This window comes from Pelophylax lessonae (assembly GCF_965119305.1).
Source record: "Pelophylax lessonae genome assembly, chromosome: 6".
In the NCBI taxonomy this organism is placed as follows: Eukaryota; Metazoa; Chordata; class Amphibia; order Anura; family Ranidae; genus Pelophylax; species Pelophylax lessonae.
In genome coordinates, this window is record NC_138773.1 from 157,101,104 (window position 1) to 157,119,069 (window position 17,966).

At 46.4% G+C, this 17,966-nt stretch overlaps 1 protein-coding gene across 5 annotated transcripts in view; it reads left to right on the forward strand.

The window, feature by feature from the left end:
• Positions 1-17,966, forward strand: part of USP7 (ubiquitin specific peptidase 7) — a 666,343-nt gene that overhangs the window by 214,199 nt on the left and 434,178 nt on the right. For all 5 annotated transcript variants that reach the window (XM_082260831.1, XM_082260832.1, XM_082260833.1 and 2 more), the window contains one exon: positions 667-721. In XM_082260831.1, coding sequence (XP_082116957.1) covers positions 667-721 — 55 coding nt within the window. The remainder of the gene's footprint in view (positions 1-666; positions 722-17,966) is intronic.

Below are 17,966 nucleotides of genomic sequence, written 5' to 3' on the forward strand. Positions count from 1 at the left end.
CTGTCGGAGGACGTAAGAGAAAACGGAATTTTTGTAAAATCTTACCTGTAAAATTCCTTTCTCTGAGTCCTCCGACAGTCGCCGCCCCCGCCCCTCTTTTGGGGTTTGAATGTATACTCTACTGCTATTCCACTAAAACTGAGATATGGTTGCAGGAAGTAGGAGGGTATTGACTGAGGGGACCACCCCTTGAGGGTGGGATATGTTAAAGCTTTATTAACATATTCTGTTGCCTAGCTACTCCTTCGGAGCAAAGTCTAATACCCATATGTGACGAATATGAAGAGGCGGCGACTGTCGGAGGACTCAGAGAAAGGAATTTTACAGGTAAGATTTTACAAAAATTCCGTTATTCTCAAGACATGTATTCACAATATGTGATCAAACAGGAAGTGACACAAAGAAACAACTCTACATAAAATACTAACTTCAAACAATTAATGCAATGTGATGTTTAGCTCAATAATGAAAGTGAAACGAAAGCAAGATTACCATTTCTCCAGGTATAGCATAAGCCATAGGTAAGTGTTCTATATAAACAGACCACAACTGTCTGCGAGTCGCATAGCCGAAAGTCATTCCACTGCAGATGGAGTGAGAATAAGCCATGCAAAACGGAAGACTTAAAATTGCAAATAATGCACTAAATCTGATTTTTTGTTACAGGTGGGAGACGTTGGATAGCTTCATGCAACATGATGTCCAGGAATTGTGCAGAGTGGTAAGTTTTAGGTGTCAGGTGATCAAATTATTTTTTGTAAAGCCTAGCAGTTTTGTAAATATTTATGGAAAGACTAAATATTTCAGTGCAATAACATATTTGCTTATAATATGGTAAGGTTAGGGCTAGACACATTACAATAGTGTCTTAGATATGTTTCACAGGCGGTTCACATCAGAGCATGATGCAGGTTCTTTCTACTGCAGGTAAACACTCTGTTTCGATCTGCACGTGAGTGTATGGTATGGTTTATGGATCCCTAAACACAAATTGCAAATGCAGTGCATTTGCAGGCAGCAAATTGCATGTTACTACAGTACCATGCAGCTCGGTGCAATGCATTTTAAAAACTCTGCTAGTACTATTTGGTCCAATGTGGTTTGCAGGCCATTTAAATGAATGGGCTGTCAAAGCTCATCGCATGTAGGAATCTCCTCGAAATACATTCCGGTTTGAATTGGTCGTAAAGGTTGGGTCCACCTTATGCCTAAATAAACCACTGCCAGATGCTCATGCTGTAATGCACTACGATGTAAACTGTCCATGGGCCAACAATGAAGCTGCAATATAAACGGCAGGAAGCCAGAGCTGAATGTGTTGAATAGCATTACTAGAGGTGGATCGCATCCAGTCCTGCAGCAGTGAAGAACGAAAAGGGGAGATCTGGATGGAGGTCAGATCCTGTGTGAGAAATCTCCCGGCCGCGGCTGAACAGCAGGGAAGCACAGGTCACTGGAAACAGCATGGCTGGAACACAGGGATCAGCTGATCCACCAACGAGAAGCTGAACAAACAGGAAGTGAAGTCGGTTGCCAGGACTTCATGTTTTGGAACATACCCTTTTGTCAAATCCTGGCTTGGGATCCGACATAGGCATTATATAGGGATGTTAATAAAGGGTTGTTAAAAAAATGCATGTTGAAAAAGAGAAAAAAAAAACAGCACCCCCTCTGCTGGAACATGGGTTTGGCAACCGCTAGAATAAAATGTACAAACAGTCAATGATATACGAAAAATAAAATAGAATTATGTCCACATTGGTGCCTTGCATATATATCGGAGCATAAATATGTAAAAAAAATATATATACAGTATCTCACAGAAGTGTGTACACCCCTCACATTTTTGTAAATATTTTATTATATCTCTTAATGTGACAAGACTAAACAAATTACACTTTGCTACAATGTAAAGTAGTGAGTGTACAGCTTGTGTAACTGGATAACTGTATAATTTGCTGTCCCTTCAAAGTAACACAGCCATTAATGTCTAAATGCCATTGTCATGGTCTGGGGCTGCATTGGTGCTGCCAAGACTGGGGAGCTGCAGTTCATTAAGGGGAACATGTACTGTGACATACTGAAGCAGAGCATGATCCCCTCCCTTCAGAGACTAGGACGCAGGGCAGTATTCCAACATAACCCTAAACACACCTCCAAGACTGCCTTGTTAAAGAAGCTGAGGGTAAAGGCGATGGAACTGGCCAAGCATGTCTCCAGACCTAAACCCTATTGAGCATCTGTAGGGCATCCTCAAACGGAAGGGGGAGGAGCACAAGGTCTTTAACATCCATAGGCTCTGTGATGTCGTCATGGAGGAGTGGAAGAGGACTCCAGTGGCATCCTGTGAAGCTCTGGTGAACTCCATGCCCAAGAGGGTTTAGGGAGTGCTGGAAAATGTCCACACAAAATATTGGCACTTTTGGCCCAATTTTAACATTTTTACTTAGGGGTGTACTCACTTTTGTTGACAGCGGTTTAGACATTAATGGCTGAGTTGAGTTTTTTTGAGGGGACAGCAAATTTACACCGTTATACAAGCTGTACACTCACTATTTTTACAGTGTTGTCACATGAAAAGATATAATAAAACATTTACAAAAATTAGAGGGGGGGGAATCCACTTTTGTTGGCTACAGTATGTTGTGTATTATATATTGTGACCTATAATAATAATGCTATTGATGGCATACAACACTAAACCAGAAGCCTAGGGGAATCAAACCAAATATATATGTGTGTGTGTGTATGTGTGTGTGTGTGTGTGTGTGTGTGTGTATATATATATATATATATATATATATATATATATATATATATATATATATATATATATATATATATATATATATATATAAAATGTGTGTATATGTATCGGTGCCCTCTTGCAGTTACCAGGGCTGCAACAAGTAGTCACTGATGCGGAGTATTTCCCCTGCCTGTTCTCCCTACCTGTCCGTCTCTTTACCATGAGAAGTGGTTGATCTTGAAGTCATGATCTGGCACCCTGTCCTTACCGGCGAGTGGACAGGGAGTGTGGGGCAGCTGGTTGGAACGGCCTCAATTTCATTCACAACCCCACAAAGATGGAAAGTTGTTTTTTTTTTTTTTTTTTTTTTTTTTTTTTTTTTACCCATTTAAATACATTTTCTCTTTCGTCCACTGACGGACGTAGCTGCTGCTTTAAATCAGATGGATGGGTAATAAGCCCCTTCCACTAGGAGTGACCAGGTAGAGTCAAAGGCTTTGACATACCCAGGGGGGCAGGGTCCGTAGGTTATTATCCCTGGCCTCACGGTTGCATCTTCAGTTTTTGCTGCCTGGTCTTAGGAGTGGCCAAACAGCTCCCTGCTGGGGACCCTTTTGTCCTAGCTCTGTTTTAAACATCTTAAAGGGAACCATTTTTGTTTTATATTTTGTTGCTGCTGACTAGTTCCTGTGGAATGCCGGCTGGGATTCGGACTGGGTATATGAGAGCCTTACTGTCTCCTAGTTTGTGCAGCGAGCTCCGCGCTGGGTCTCCATAGCCACTAATAGTCCCACTGACGGGGACTGTTCTGTGGGTGAAACACCCTGCCGGGACGCACACTCCTGACATGAGCGGTGCAGCGTGCCCCTTGGCTGACAGCGCCCTCACTGCGGTGCAGAGGCAAGTCTGTCAGGATGGATGCCCACCCTCAGCAGCGTAGTCCGGTAAGTACAGTCCCCCTGTCTGGTTAGCGGGCCTGGGGCGGACGTGGGCTCCTCCCATAGGTGAGTAGGACCCTCAGGTACCCATACCTCCTACCATCCTCCATTATGAAGGGTCACCTGGGACCTTCCCCTCCTACCCTGACCTCTCCCTACCCTGGACCCCCAGGACACTTTTAGAGGGGGGGTCCCCTATGTAAGTCGCCTCAGGTTCTATACCGGGTGGGGGACCTCCGAGGGGGGTACATGGGTGCGGCTCATACCGCTACTTTGGGGGGGCTTTCATCCGCCGCGATGACCCCTGCCAGGGCCCCCAGGCCTGTTACTAGGGTAGGGCTCACTAGGCCCGAGGTCACGTGTTCGACCCAAAGCCGCCATTTTGCCGTGTCCTGCAGCCTGCCTGGGTATCCCTATCACTGTAATGCTGATGGCCATTTTGCTGGTGCCGGAGACAACCTAGCACAGGAGCTTCTAGCTCTTGTGGGCGGGGGCGTTTCCTTCTTTTCTCCATGCTGCTGATGGATCTTGTGCTGTGTTCTCCACGTGGTAACTACTCTAGAGCAGTTTTTACCCTGGCCTTCACCTTTTAATCTTCAGAGGGGTTTCAGGCCTTTAGGGGGCTTGGGATTATCCCCTGGAGTAGCGCTGCGTACATCACGATTGCCTATTACAGGTGCAGTGCACGCCGGTAGCGGTGGACTTGCTGGAACCTGTGGTGCTTTTGTAACCTCACTTAGCCTCAGGGGCTTTAATCTTTGGCGATTGGAAGCGGATTGCTCCCTCTTAGGCCATTGTTCTTGCGGTGCAGGTTTCGGTTCTTCCCCGCTTCCCTGTCTGCTCTTTACATTCTTCCTGTGCAATCCTACTGTTTGGCCATATGTCTAACATGGATTCCCCAAGTTTGTCTGCGACCCCCGATTTATCGTTGGGGCCTGCTTCTAATGCTCATGATGTGACTTTATTGTCTGTGATGCAAGAAATGTCCAGAAAAATGGACAAAGTTATTGCTGCAGCATTTACTAAAAAACATCCTTTGGCCCACGCCTGTATCATCTCAGACCTCGGATTCTGAGGCCGTTATGGTCGCTGATGACGCAGACCCCTTTTTGGAGGATGCGTCCCGCATTCAGTCTTTTCTGACGCGGAAGAGGATGTTTCCACACCTGCCCTTGCACTGGAAAAGGTGCTGGTAGATGCTTTGATATCCTCAGTGAGGGTCACCCTAAAAATCATGATGCGATTTCTAAGTCGCAAAGAGCCCCGGTATCTTTTGGATCCCTCAGGGCAAAGAAATCGGCCAAGGTTTTCTCTTGTCCCGAATTCTTGTCCGCCTTAGTGGAGGAACAATGGCGGCGACCTAATCGCACGCTTGCAGTTCCCAAACGTTTGGCTAGACGCTACCTGTTTGAGAAGGAGATCTTGCACAAATGGACGGTCCCCCCTCAGGTAGACCCCCAGATATGTGGTATTCACAAGGCCACGGTTTTACCGTTGGCAGAATCCTGATTTCTCCCTGATCCAGTTGACAGACGTATTGAGGTCTTATCCCGACGCCTGTATCCAGTTACATAGTTACATAGTAGGTGAGGTTGAATAAAGACAAAAGTCCATCCAGTTCAACCTGTGTAGGTGTGTGTGGCTGTACTCATCTCACATACCCCTGAATGTTCTGATCCTTGAGATGTAAGTCTAAGAGTCTTTTGAAAGCCACCATACTACCCGCAGAAACCACCTCTTGTGGTAGAGAATTCCACAATCTTGTAGCCCTAACAGTAAAGAACCCCCCACGTTGCCTGTGGTTAAAACGCTTCTCCTCTAATCGCATTGTATGCCCTCGAGTCCTCATGCAATCCCTTCGAATGAACAGCTTTTTTTCTAAGCTGGGATCCCCATTAAGATATTTATAAATTGCTATCATGTCCCCCCTCAGACGTCTCTTCTCCAGGGAGAATAAATCAAGCGATTGTAGACGCTCTTCATAGTCAAGGTCCTCCAATCCCCTAATTAGTTTAGTTGCCCTTCTCTGGACTCTCTCCAGCTCCAACACATCCCTCCTGAGGACTGGCGACCAGAACTGGACAGAATACTCCAGATGCGGTCGGACCAGAGTTTTATAAAGTGGAAGGATTATAGTCTTATCTCTGGAATACATCCCTTTCTTTATGCATGCTAATATTCTGCTGGCTTTGGCAGCTACCGCTTGACATTGCATGCTGTTGCCTAATCTATCAACCAAGACTCCCAGATCCTTCTCCATTTTTGATTCCCCTGAGGGTTCCCCTCCTAACGTGTATTGTGTTTTTATGTTTTTAGTCCCCAAGTGCAAAACCTTACACTTCTCCACGTTAAACCTCATTTGCCATGTCGTTGCCCACTCTGTAATTTTGTCCAGGTCATTCTGTAGGATATCTGCTTCATGCTGTGCAGTTATTGCTCTGGCCAATTTTGTGTCATCTGCAAAAACTGATAACGCACTACTGATCCCGTCCTCAATGCTGTTTATGAATAAATTGAACAAGGTTGGTCCCAGGACTGAGCCCTGGGGCACCCCGCTTACAACCTCAGACCAGTCTGAGTATGCGCTGTTTATTACCACCCTTTGGACACGCCCTTTAAGCCAATTCCGTATCCAAGAGCAAACCCTGCTTTCGATACCTGCAGACCTTATTTTATAAATTAAGCGCTTGTGGGGAACTGTATCAAACGCCTTAGCGAAATCCAAGTACACCACATCCACTGGTCTCCCCCTATCTAGCTCACAGCTCACCTCCTCGTAAAATGTTAATAGATTGGTTTTACAAGAACGCCCATTTGTAAACCCGTGCTGATGACTGCTGATGATGTTGTTGTCTTTAGCAAACTCTACGATATAGTCCCTTATCATCCCCTCCAGAAGTTTACATACTATTGATGTCAAACTGACAGGCCTATAATTTCCCGGGATATGCCTCTGGCCCTTTTTGAATATCGGAATCACGTTAGCTTTCTTCCAATCCCCTGGTACATCTCCTGTCCTAATACTGTCAGCAAAGATCAGGAACAGTGGTCTGGATATAACCTTACTGAGTTCCTTGAGTACTCTCGGATGTACGCCATCCGGGCCTGGTGATTTGTTTGTGTTAAGTTTATCCAGCCTTTCCCTGATTTCACCCTCTGTTAGCCATAGTGGCAAATCCTGTGTATTACTACTAACCATACAGTCATGGTCAGTGTACCCCTCCGTTTCCTGTGTAAAGACTGACGAGAAAAAAGCATTCAGCACGGTTGCTTTTTCAGTGTCCTCTGTAACCATCCCCCCATCATCGCTAATTATGTGTGCAATATGCTCTGCCCTAGTTTTTTTGCTGTTGATATATTTAAAGAATTTCTTTGGTTTTTTTTTTACTATCCTCCGCTATTTGTCTCTCAAAGTTGATTTTAGCCATTTTGATTTCGTGTTTACTTTTCTTATTTGCCTCCTTGTATTGCTCGAAAGCCAATACAGTGCCCTCTGATTTATATTTCTTGAAGGCCATTTTTTTTTCCCTAATACGTTTTTTAACGTTACGGTTTAGCCAGCCAGGTTTGGCTTTGTCTCTTCTAAATTTATTTCCCATAGGAATGCACTGCAAGATGCCTTTGCCTAATATGTTCCTAAAGCATTCCCATTTTTCCTCTGTGGTCAGGGATCCCAGGGTTTGGTCCCAGTTTACCCTTTCCATCAATGAGTACAATTTTGGAAAGTTTGCCCTTCTGAAGTTTAGGGTTCTTATGTTCCCCGCTTGCCTTGTTATATTGTTATTTATACTAAATGTGATCATCCTGTGATCGCTAGAGCCCAGGTTGTCCTGAACTACTACCTCCGAGATTATGTCTGGGTCATTAGTGATCAATAGATCCAGGACTGCATTTTCTCTAGTCGGAGAATCCACCAACTGTGACATGTAATTATCCAGTAAGGTTTCTGTCCCAGTTGTGGGATCTATTCTCAGTCCTGCCCTGACTACCATTCTAATCTCTCAGACTATGTTTGAATGGGTAAAGGCTCTGAGAGAGGCACTGACAGTAACCCCGTTACCGCCGTCTGCCCTGGAATTCGCTGACCAATTATCGCAGACTCTGCAATTTGTATGCGGTGCTAACCTGGACGTTCGCTCGCGGTCAGAGTGTCAATGGTAAGTGTGCTCATCAGACGTGCGATCTGGCTTAAGTCCTGGTCGGCCGACCAGGCTTCTATGAAGCTTTTGGCAGATCTTCCCTTTCAGGGTGACCACCTTTTTGGTTCCTCTTTGGATGACTTCATCAAGGTGGTCACTGGGGTAAAGAGCACACTCTTTACTCAACTAAAGGTAAGTCTCCCTCACGTAAGCGAGGTCCTTCCTTTACAGCCCAGAAGCTGAAAACAGAAAACAAAACCGAATTTGGGCGGAAAAGGATCCGGGAAACGGGCTGGTGGGCCGAAATCCTCTGACCCCAGCAACTCCAAGCAGACCCCTTCTGCCTGAAGGGGCGCCCCCACCCACTTCAGGGGTAGGGGGACGTCTCGGGTTCTTCCCGGATCCTTGGACCTCACAGTTGCACGACAGGTGGGTCCACAAGGTAATTCAGTCCGGGTACAAGATACTTTCGTTCCCGTCCGCCAGACGCAGGGTTAGAACGGTCATGAAATTCCTGGAAAAGTCATGGGATTTTGACATGACACTTTCCAGGCCTGGGAAAGTTTTGAAAAATGACTGAACCCCACAAAGTTTTGGAAAAGTCATGGAATGGAGAAAGGCGCCACTGTGGAGCAGATGCTTAATTATTTTGACAGTGACATAGAGCTGCACGATTAATCGTAAAAAAATCGTGATCTCGATTCACCCCCCCTGACGATCTTAACATGACATTTGCTTGATTCTTTACATGGCTGTGAGGGAGCAGAGAACAGCTGTCAAAGAAAAAAAAAAAAAGCCTCCCTCAAATGCCTATCAACATTAGGCCCCTTTTACACGGGCGCTCCTTATGTCCATATATTACCCCATCCGTTTGCGGGTGATATACGGACATAATGCATGGCAATGGGATTGCGGATGTCAGTGGATGACCATCCGCTGACGTCAGATTTGCGTCCTTTCAGTTCTGTTCCGTTTTTTTGGAACGGAACAGAACCCTTGTTTTTTTTTCTTCAGTTTACAAAATGGAGAGGATGCAAAATCGGTTGTCAGCGGTGTCATCCGCTGACATCCGCAATCCCCATAGACATGCATTATGTCCGTATATCATCCGCAAACGGATGGGATGATATGTGGACATACGGACCGGATGACACAAGTGTCATCCGTGTCAGTGAAAAAAAAAAAGTGTGAAAGAGGCCTTAGTCTCCCAGTTAAGTATAAATACAATGTATCTTTTGGTTCCATCTGCCAGTGGAGGGGAAGTTTAACCTCTTAAAGACTAAACCTTTTTCTGACACTTGTTGCTTGCAAGTTAAAATATTTTTTTTTTGCTAGAAAAGTACTTGGAACCCCCAAACATTTATATATACTTTTTTTTTTTTTTTTTTTTAGCAGAGACTCTACAGAATAAAATGGCGATTGTTGTAATATTTTAGGTCACACTGTATTTGCGCAGCAGTCTATCAAATGCAATTAATACACTTAAATGAATAAAAAGAAAACGAAACAGTAAAGTTATCCCAATTTTTTTATAATGTAAAAGAGGTTACGCAGAGAATCGTGATCTTTATTACAAGCAAAAACGTGATTCTCATTTTATCCAGAATCGTGCAGCTTTACAGTGATATGACATTTTACATGGTGTAAGCATCTGCATAGGAGCAGGGCCGACGCTACCTATAGGTAGGCGTATATCAGTCAGGGGCGGCTGCTGGACTGCCCCTTCAGTGCCGTGCCCGGTCCCTATCAGCCCAGCGGGGAGGCGGCCAGCTTTACATTGGTTTGTGGAGGAGCAGCGCAGAACCACCACTACTACTAGGTTTGAGGGGCCCAGGAGGTGAGAGCCGTGAGGGCATTTTTTTTCTTTAATTTCGGCGCGCAGGTGGATAAAGCGGGCACAGAACGTCCTGATACTGAAGTTATGATCTGGCCGGCCACGGCAGCCCACATCCTTTCCCTGGCAGAGTGATACTGCAGGTGGTGGCTGCAGGAGCAGGTGTGGGATTCAAGTGGTGGGTGCACGTGCATGCACAGTCAGGCAGCAGGATATGGAAGGTACAGTGATTACACATTACAGCCTCAGTACCAACCTGTACAGCCATATATAGTACAGCCTCCGAGTGTTCCTACTGTATATGGCTGTATATATTCTGTGGCTGTACTTTATATACTGTCTGTGTTATATTCTGATACTATGGCTGCACTGTATATGCTGATTCTGTGGCTGTACTTTATAATCTGATACCGTGGCTATAGTGTGTATACGGATTCTGTAGCTGTACTGTATACACTAATTCTGTGGTTGTAGTATATACACTGATTCTGTGGTTGTAGTGTATATACAGATTTTGTGGCTCTACTGTTATATTGATTCTGTGGTTGTACTGTATATACTGATTCTGTGGCTGTAGTGTATATGGCTGTGTATTCTGATACTGTGGCTTTACTGTATATGGCTACATATGCTGATACACTTATCAGCATATAAAGTACTGCCACAGTATCAGTATATAAAAGTACAGCCACAGTATCAGTATATAAAAGTACAGCCACAGTATCGGCATATAAAGTACAGCCATATAGCACCTACTGTACTATAAGAGGAAAAAGGAGGGGGCAACAAAGGGACTTTTTAGGGGAGTACCGTCATGAGACCAATAGACATCATCATGAGACCAATAGACATGAGTAAACACCCAATTTAAAAGAATGACTTATTAAATTTGACAACATATATTTAAAAGTATACTGTATTTCTGATAACACAGACAGCAGTATTAACATCCATAAATAATATAGGAGAAAAAACAAGAAGTAGCAAAGACACATACAAGGCAAAATCGTTTTCTATATGAAGGGATGCTAGAGCAGCCCCCACAAGACCTATGTTAGCCAAAAAGCATAAGCAACTGGTAGGTTTACATGTAGTGAACTTGGATGCCCATGAACTTGCCCAAAATATTTCGCGGAACACCGCTTCTTCAGGGGCAGTTGGAAGGGTAATATGAACCTCACAAATGCTACTAAAAAATAAATAAGAGAAAAGGTATATATATCAAAATACAATACAATAATCAATAACCATAAATACATACAGCATACATAATCATTAAAAATGTGAAGGTTACGAGAAAAGGCATGGGCCAAGACCAAAAAGAGAACCCTCCTGTGTATATGTCACTCTCAGATCAAAGGATGGACCAGGGATCATAAGGTAAGGATATTCCCCCGGGGCGAGCAAGGGAGCAAACCTCAACATACAGGCCAAATGGATATATATGGATGTTCGGGAATAAAAGATCCCGTTGTGTTGGGTCTATATAGATGAAACAATATAATGAACAGGTGTATAGAATATATACGTAAAAATATAAAGGTTATACATTGATTTCTCTGTTCATATGAATATTATATTGAAAATATTCAGCGGTTAAGTCCAGTCTGACGTTTATTTGCCTTGGGTGTCAAAAATCCTTGCACCAGCCCTGCATAGGTGTCTTTCCGGGTCCGTGTTTTTTCCCTGAGACTGGCCAGCAGCAGCCGAGAGATGACACTAGAGAACCAATCAGGGGACTCACTTCTGATCGAGGCATAGTCACTGGAGGGCCGCATGAACGTGATGACGCGGGGGGCGGTTACCCGGTTTCAGAGCATGCGTGCGTTATTTAACATGTATACATAGACATTTCATGAAACATTGGGTCATAAATATTTACGTGAAGTCATGGAAAAGTCATGGAATTTTATTGGTAAAAATGTGTATGAACCCTGCAGACAGATTTTTAGCTCCAATCTTCAGCTCTCCCCAGACCGCCTTGCGGGGCTGCAGGAAGTGATTTGGGATATGCTGTCACAAGGCGTGATTGTACCAACTCCTCATTAGTAACGCTTTAGAGGGTTCAAGTCGAACCTGTTTATTACCGTTCCATGGAAGGAGGGCAAATTGCATCTAATCTTGGACCTCAAAACTCTGAACTGCTTTGTGCGTGTCCATAAATTTTGCATGGAATCCCTGCGGTCAGTGGTGGCGTTCTTGCATCAGGGGGGACCTGCTGGCCCCGATCGATATCAACAATATCAAGGATGCCTATCTCCACGTCCCTATTTGCCAGGGTCATCAACGATTCCTCCTCTTCGCCGTGAGCAAGGACCACTTTCAATTTGTGGCGTTACCGTTTGGTCTCGTCTCTGCTCCCAGGGTCTTTGCCAAGGTGTTAGCCCCTATCCTGGCTTTGCTACGACCGAGAGGAATAGCGATTCTGGGGTACCTGGGCGATCTTCTTCTCCGAGCGGGCTCATCTGTGACATTGGAACGGGATTTGGAGGTGACCATTCACACTGAAGCAGCTCGGTTGGAATCTCAACCTTCAGAAATCTGCCCTGGTTCCAACAACCAGACTGGAGTATCTAGGGATGATCCTAGATTCAGCTTCGGCAAAGGTATTTCTACCTCCTGTGAAGTTACAGAAGTTAAGATTCTGTTGCTGCTGGTTGCGACCTGGTGTCTCTCAGGTCATCTATGCAGGTGCTGGGCCTAAAGGTGTCCTCCTTAGAGGCCGTACCATATACTCAGGCCCACACAAGACTTTTGCAACAGGAGATCCCTGTCAAATGGGACAAGGATCCCCTATCCCTGGACAGTCTGATTCGTTTTGAGTCAGAGATCCAAGGACTCCCTGCATTGGTGGCTCAGCTCTCCGAATCTTCTCCACGGGAAAGCCTTCCTTTCAGTATTCTGGATGGTGGTGACAACAGATGCCTGTCTGACCGGTTGGGGGGGGGGGGGGGAGTGCTGGGCACCCTGAATATTCAAGGGACCTGGACGGTGGACGAGTCGAAGCTCCCAATCAAAGTTCTGGAACTGAGTGCTATCAAGTTGAGCCTGTTCCACTGGATAGACAATCTCAAGGAGTGTTCTGTCCGAGTCCAGTCCGACAATGTCACGGCCGTGGCATATGTCAGTCAAGGGGCACCAGGTGTGCCCTGGCAGCTCTGGAGATAGCCGAGATCCTGCACTGGGCAGAGGTCTACGCCCCAGCCCTATCCGCCGTGTACATTCCCGGTGTAGACAATTGGCAGGCGGACTACCTGAGGCGCCAAGCCCTGGATCAGGGACAGTGGGCCCTGCATCCACAAGTGTTCCACCAGCTCTGTCTCTGGTGGGGGCCCTGGATGTGGACCTGTTTGTCTCCAGACAAAACAGGAAAGTTTCAAAGTTTGTGGCTCGGTCTAGAGATCCTCTGGCCGATGCAGTAGACACCCTGGTGGCTCTCTGGAGCCAGTATGAGCTAATTTATGCATTTCCTCCACTAAAACTTTTTTATCTCGCCTGCTATGCAGGGTCGAGTTGGAGGGAATTCCGGTAATTCTGCTGGCTCCATATTGGCCCCGGAGATTCTGGTACGCTGATGTGATTTGGCTGAAGGTCGCAGGTCCGTGGACACTTCCTCTGTTGGAAGAGCTTCTATCTCGGGGTCCGATCTCCCATCCTGCTTTACAGTCGCTGGCTTTAACGGCTTGGCTGTTGAGAGCAAGGTGTTAAAGGACAGGGGTCTGTCCGATTCTGTGATTCTCTACCTTACTCAAAGCTAGAAAGTCCACTTCTCTGAAGATTTATCATGGTATGTTGAAAGCGTACATTGCTTGGTGCGAATCGCTGAAGCTGCAATCTAGATCCTTTTATCAGCAGGATTCTGACCTTTCTAAAGAAAGGGGTTGACCAACGTTTGGCGTTGGGCACTCTTTAAATGTCAGATCTCGGCTTTGGATGTGTACAACGCCCTTTGGCTACGCACTCTTTGATTCGTACGTTTATTCAGGGGGTTCCCCATTTGGCTCCCCCCTGGAGGTCTCCATTACCTCCTTGGGACCTTTAATTTGGTTCTATCGGTTCTTCAGAAATCTCCTTTCGAGAACATGACGCATTTCCTTGCTTGCCTTGTCGCAGAAAGTTGCCTTTTTGGTGGCTATCACCGCGTCGGGTTTCTGAACTAGCGGCGCTATCTTGCTGCTCTCCTTATTTGCTAATACACAGGGATAAGGTAGTGCTACGGCCTAGTTCTTCGTTTCTTCCTAAAGTGGTTTTAGACTTCCATCTGAAGGAAGACATAGTGCTTCCGTCACACTGTCCAAAACCTTCACATTCTAAGGAAATTGCTTTGCATTGCTTGGAAGTGGTTCAGTTGATACGGGTGCATCTAGAGACTACGGAGACCTTTCATAAGTCGGACTCTCAGTTTGTAAATACGGATGGACCCCGTAAGGGTCAGGCTGCGTCTGCGGCGACCATCTCTCGATGGATTAGACAGATGGTGGTGAAGGCATATTCTCTTAAGGGCAGGGTTCCTCCTACCCCTTTCATGGCTCACTCTACGTGGGCATTGCGCGCCTCTTGGGCTTTCCGCTATCAGGCATCAGTGATGCAGGTTTGCATGGTGGCCATCTGATTCAAAGCAGTAGCTACATCCGTCGGACGAAAGACAAAATGGGATTTTTTACTTACTGACGGTTGTAGCTCCCACCCCTTTTTTCTCTGAAGAGTTTGGTTTTGGTTATTATTCACTGCTTGCAACTAAACTGAAGATGCAACGGTGAGGCCAGGGGTAATAACCCAGGGATCACGCCCCCTGGGCATGTAAAAGCATTTTGCTCTACCTGGTCACTCCTAGGCTTATTACCCATCCGTCTATGATTGAAAGCAGCAGCTACGTCCGTCAGTGGATGAAAGAGAAATGTTTTTTTACGGTAAGTAAAAAAAATCCCATTTTATCTATCGTTCATTGACAGACGCAGCTCCATATCTCCTTGACCATTGGGTTATGCTGCCCCCTACAGCAGTAGGACACTAGGCAGGAAAAAATGTTACCACACCTATGGGGCAGTCCCTGCAGGCATACACCCACACTCTGCTATAGCCCTCAATTTGTTTCTGCCTAGTTTAGGAGTAGGACCTAGTTTCCTGCTGGGGCTTCAGTCTTAGCTGTTTTTATTTTTTTGGAACATTTTTTGTAAGACTTAATTTTTTAGTTAGTGTTCCTGAGAGAACTACAAGCAATAGCCGGCTGGGTTTCAGACTGGATATACTAGATCCTTAAGGTCTCCCAGCCTGGCCAGCGAGCGTGAGCAGGTTATAGTCTAATGCCCCATACACACGTGCATATTATCTGCAGACTTTTGTCTGCAGACTTACCTTTTCTATGTAGTGCAAGGGCCTGCCGGATTGCATACAAATTGAAAGTGTTTAGGTTTGACCTCATATTATATGGTTTTGGTAAGTCTGCAGATAATCTGCACGTGTGTATGGGGCATAACACTAGGCCTCGCCACAACAGAGCCCCGATGGACAGGGGAGACCCTCGAGTGAAACACCTTGCCGGGACACACACGACCTGGGATACCCTGAGTCGCAGCGTACCCCCTGGCCGTTAGCACCCCTACCCCGAGTGGAGAGGTAGTCTGTTCGGAGTGGCGCCCAGCTGATGCTGGGGTATGGTAATTGTCCCCCCCCCCCCCCCCAATTTCTCAGTATCCCTCAGTTTCCCCGGCCTCTCGGTGATACCAGGCCCCCCTCGGCTATCCCCTACCTCTGGGTTGTGGATGTATTGTGGTAATGCCCTGGTGGGGTCTTCTCCTGGGGACCACCGATGTCTCTTTCAGTTGACCCACCCCCCCCCCCCCGGACCTGGAGACCGCATGGCGCGCCGTGGGGAAAACTGTATGGGCGACCATGTTTGTGTAGCCCTTGTGCTGCACTGAGCAGCGTGACCTTTCATTCAGACGAGATCACTTCCTGTGCTTAGTTTCCTGCTGTTGACCGAGGTCATTTCCTGTCTTTGTGCATGCTGCTGGAACTATCAGGAGGACTTTTCTCTGGGGTGGCACAGTAATGGGGTCCCTGCAGACATATCCCTGCACGCTCTGCTTTTTAGTTTAAAGGGGATCTCTGCAGACCCCTGCAATCGGTGGTGGTAACCGCGATCAGCGCTTCTTAAATCTACATTACTCTGTTTTTTGCAACTTGGCAATATCGAGTCCCAAACTGTGAATTTACCCTCAGACCCACTCTGTGCGACTTCCGGACAGTCCGGATTGCAGTTGCTGCCCGCAATTTTAGCAGCTCTGGAAAGCCAAGTGACAAAAGTTGATTTAGTCATGAAAAAGGTTAATAGCCGAAAACGGCCGCTGCCTTCTCAGTCTATGGAGGTGTCCTCTGATTCAGAGGATGATGAGGTTGCCCCGGATAACTCCGCTTCCTGAGGGGTCGCTTTCCACAGTCAGATGGTGAAGAGGACTTGTCCTCTTCAGCCGCAGCGCTGGAATGCGTTTTAGTGGAAGCCCTGATTTCAGTACAGGACACTTTAAAATTGGCTGATGAGCCTACGCCGGCAGGGACACGGGTGGCTTTTGGCTCCCAGAAGTCTCCAGAAAGCTGGCAAGGTTTTCCCTTTGTATTGACACTGTTCATTATATTGTGAATGACTAATGGTGGCTTGTTAAGCATGTGTTGTGCCAAAACACTTTAAATGCCGGTATCCTTTTGCTGAAAATGTCTTTAACCATTGGATGGTGACACCTAAAGTGGACCATCCGGTCTCCAGATTAAACAATCCACTCTTGTGCCTGTGGAAGATTCCCCGGTCTTTACGGACCTGGTGGACAGGCGGGTGGAATCCCTTTCCTGCCATCTTCACTCGTTGGCTGGTTCCATTTTGAAACTGGTATTTGTGTCTGTTTTAGTCTCACAGATGGTGATGTAGTAGATTAGGGGTTTGCGGGAGTCTTTGGACCCCAAGACTGGTCGACCAGAACAGCTGGAACTGTTGGAGCAGGTGATCCAGGCTCTGGTATTCCTTTGTGATGCGTCTATGGATGCTGCTCCCCTTGTGGCCTGGGTTTTGCTGTGGGGATTGCCTTGAGACATATGGTTTGGCTGAAGAGCTGGTCGGCTGGCCAAGCTTCTAAAAAAGCCCTAGCTGACCTCCCATTTCTGGGAGAGCATTTGTTTGGCGACTCATTGGATGAGTTGATCAAGGGCTTGACTGGCCAAAAGAGTACTCTTCTTCCTCAAGCCTCCAAGGGTAAGACTCCCCGTATTAAGCGGGGTCCCTCCATTTAGGCTCACAAGTTTTTTTTTTTTTTTTTTTTTGTTTTTTTTTTATGCCTCCAGGTGCAAGAAAAAGGTAAGCCGTTTAGAGCTTCTGGATGGGCTAAAAAGCATTGGGGCAAGTTCAAGGCCGGTCAGTCCGGTGCTGCTAACAAGTCTTCTTCAGCATGAAGGGGGGGACCCCCTCCCGGCTCAGTGCTGGGGGGGGGGACATCTGTGCCTCTTCCAGGAACCCTTGACTTCCTTCATTCAGGACGCTTAAGTTCGCGAACTGATTTGTTCCCGGGACATGATCGAATTCTTGTCCTGGCCAGGGAACAGGTTTTTTGTCAAACCTTCGCCTGTCTCAAGAGCATTTGAAGGATCTCGAACGCTCTCAAGGATCTGCAGGAACGCTCTCAAGGTTTCTATTCAAACCTATTCACGGTGTCCAGAAAGGAGGGCAAGGTGCGTCCAATCCTGGATCTCAAGGCTCTGAACCACTTTGTGCGGGTGCAGAAGTTTCAAATGGAGTATATTCAGTGATGTCATCCTTGAATTGGGGATTTTCTAGCTTCCATCGATCTTAAGGATGTGTATCTCTACGTCCCCATTTTCGAGGGGCACCAGTGATTCCTTCGCTTTGCAGGGGCAGAGGAGCACTTTTAATTTGTGGCGTTACCCTTTAGTCTCGCCTCGGCTCCCAGAGTATTTACCAAGGTTTTGGCCCCTGTGCTGGCCTTGTTACATTGGCGAGGTATCTCAATTGTGGGATATCTGGACGATCTCCTGTTGCAAGCAGTCTTCCACTCAAATCTGTTAAGCAATATCTCTATCATGATCCGGACCCTTCAAGAACTCGGGTGGACGATCAATTGCAAAAAATCTGCTCCGACGCCATCAGTACGGGTTACTTATCTGGGGCAGACTCTCGACTCTGCACTAGCGAGGGTCTTTCTCCCCCTGGACAAACCAGGTTGCTGATGGAGACATATCAGTCCTCCCTGCTTGCTTGCATTAAGGGCCTTGGGTCTGATGGTTTTGACCTTCAAAGCAGT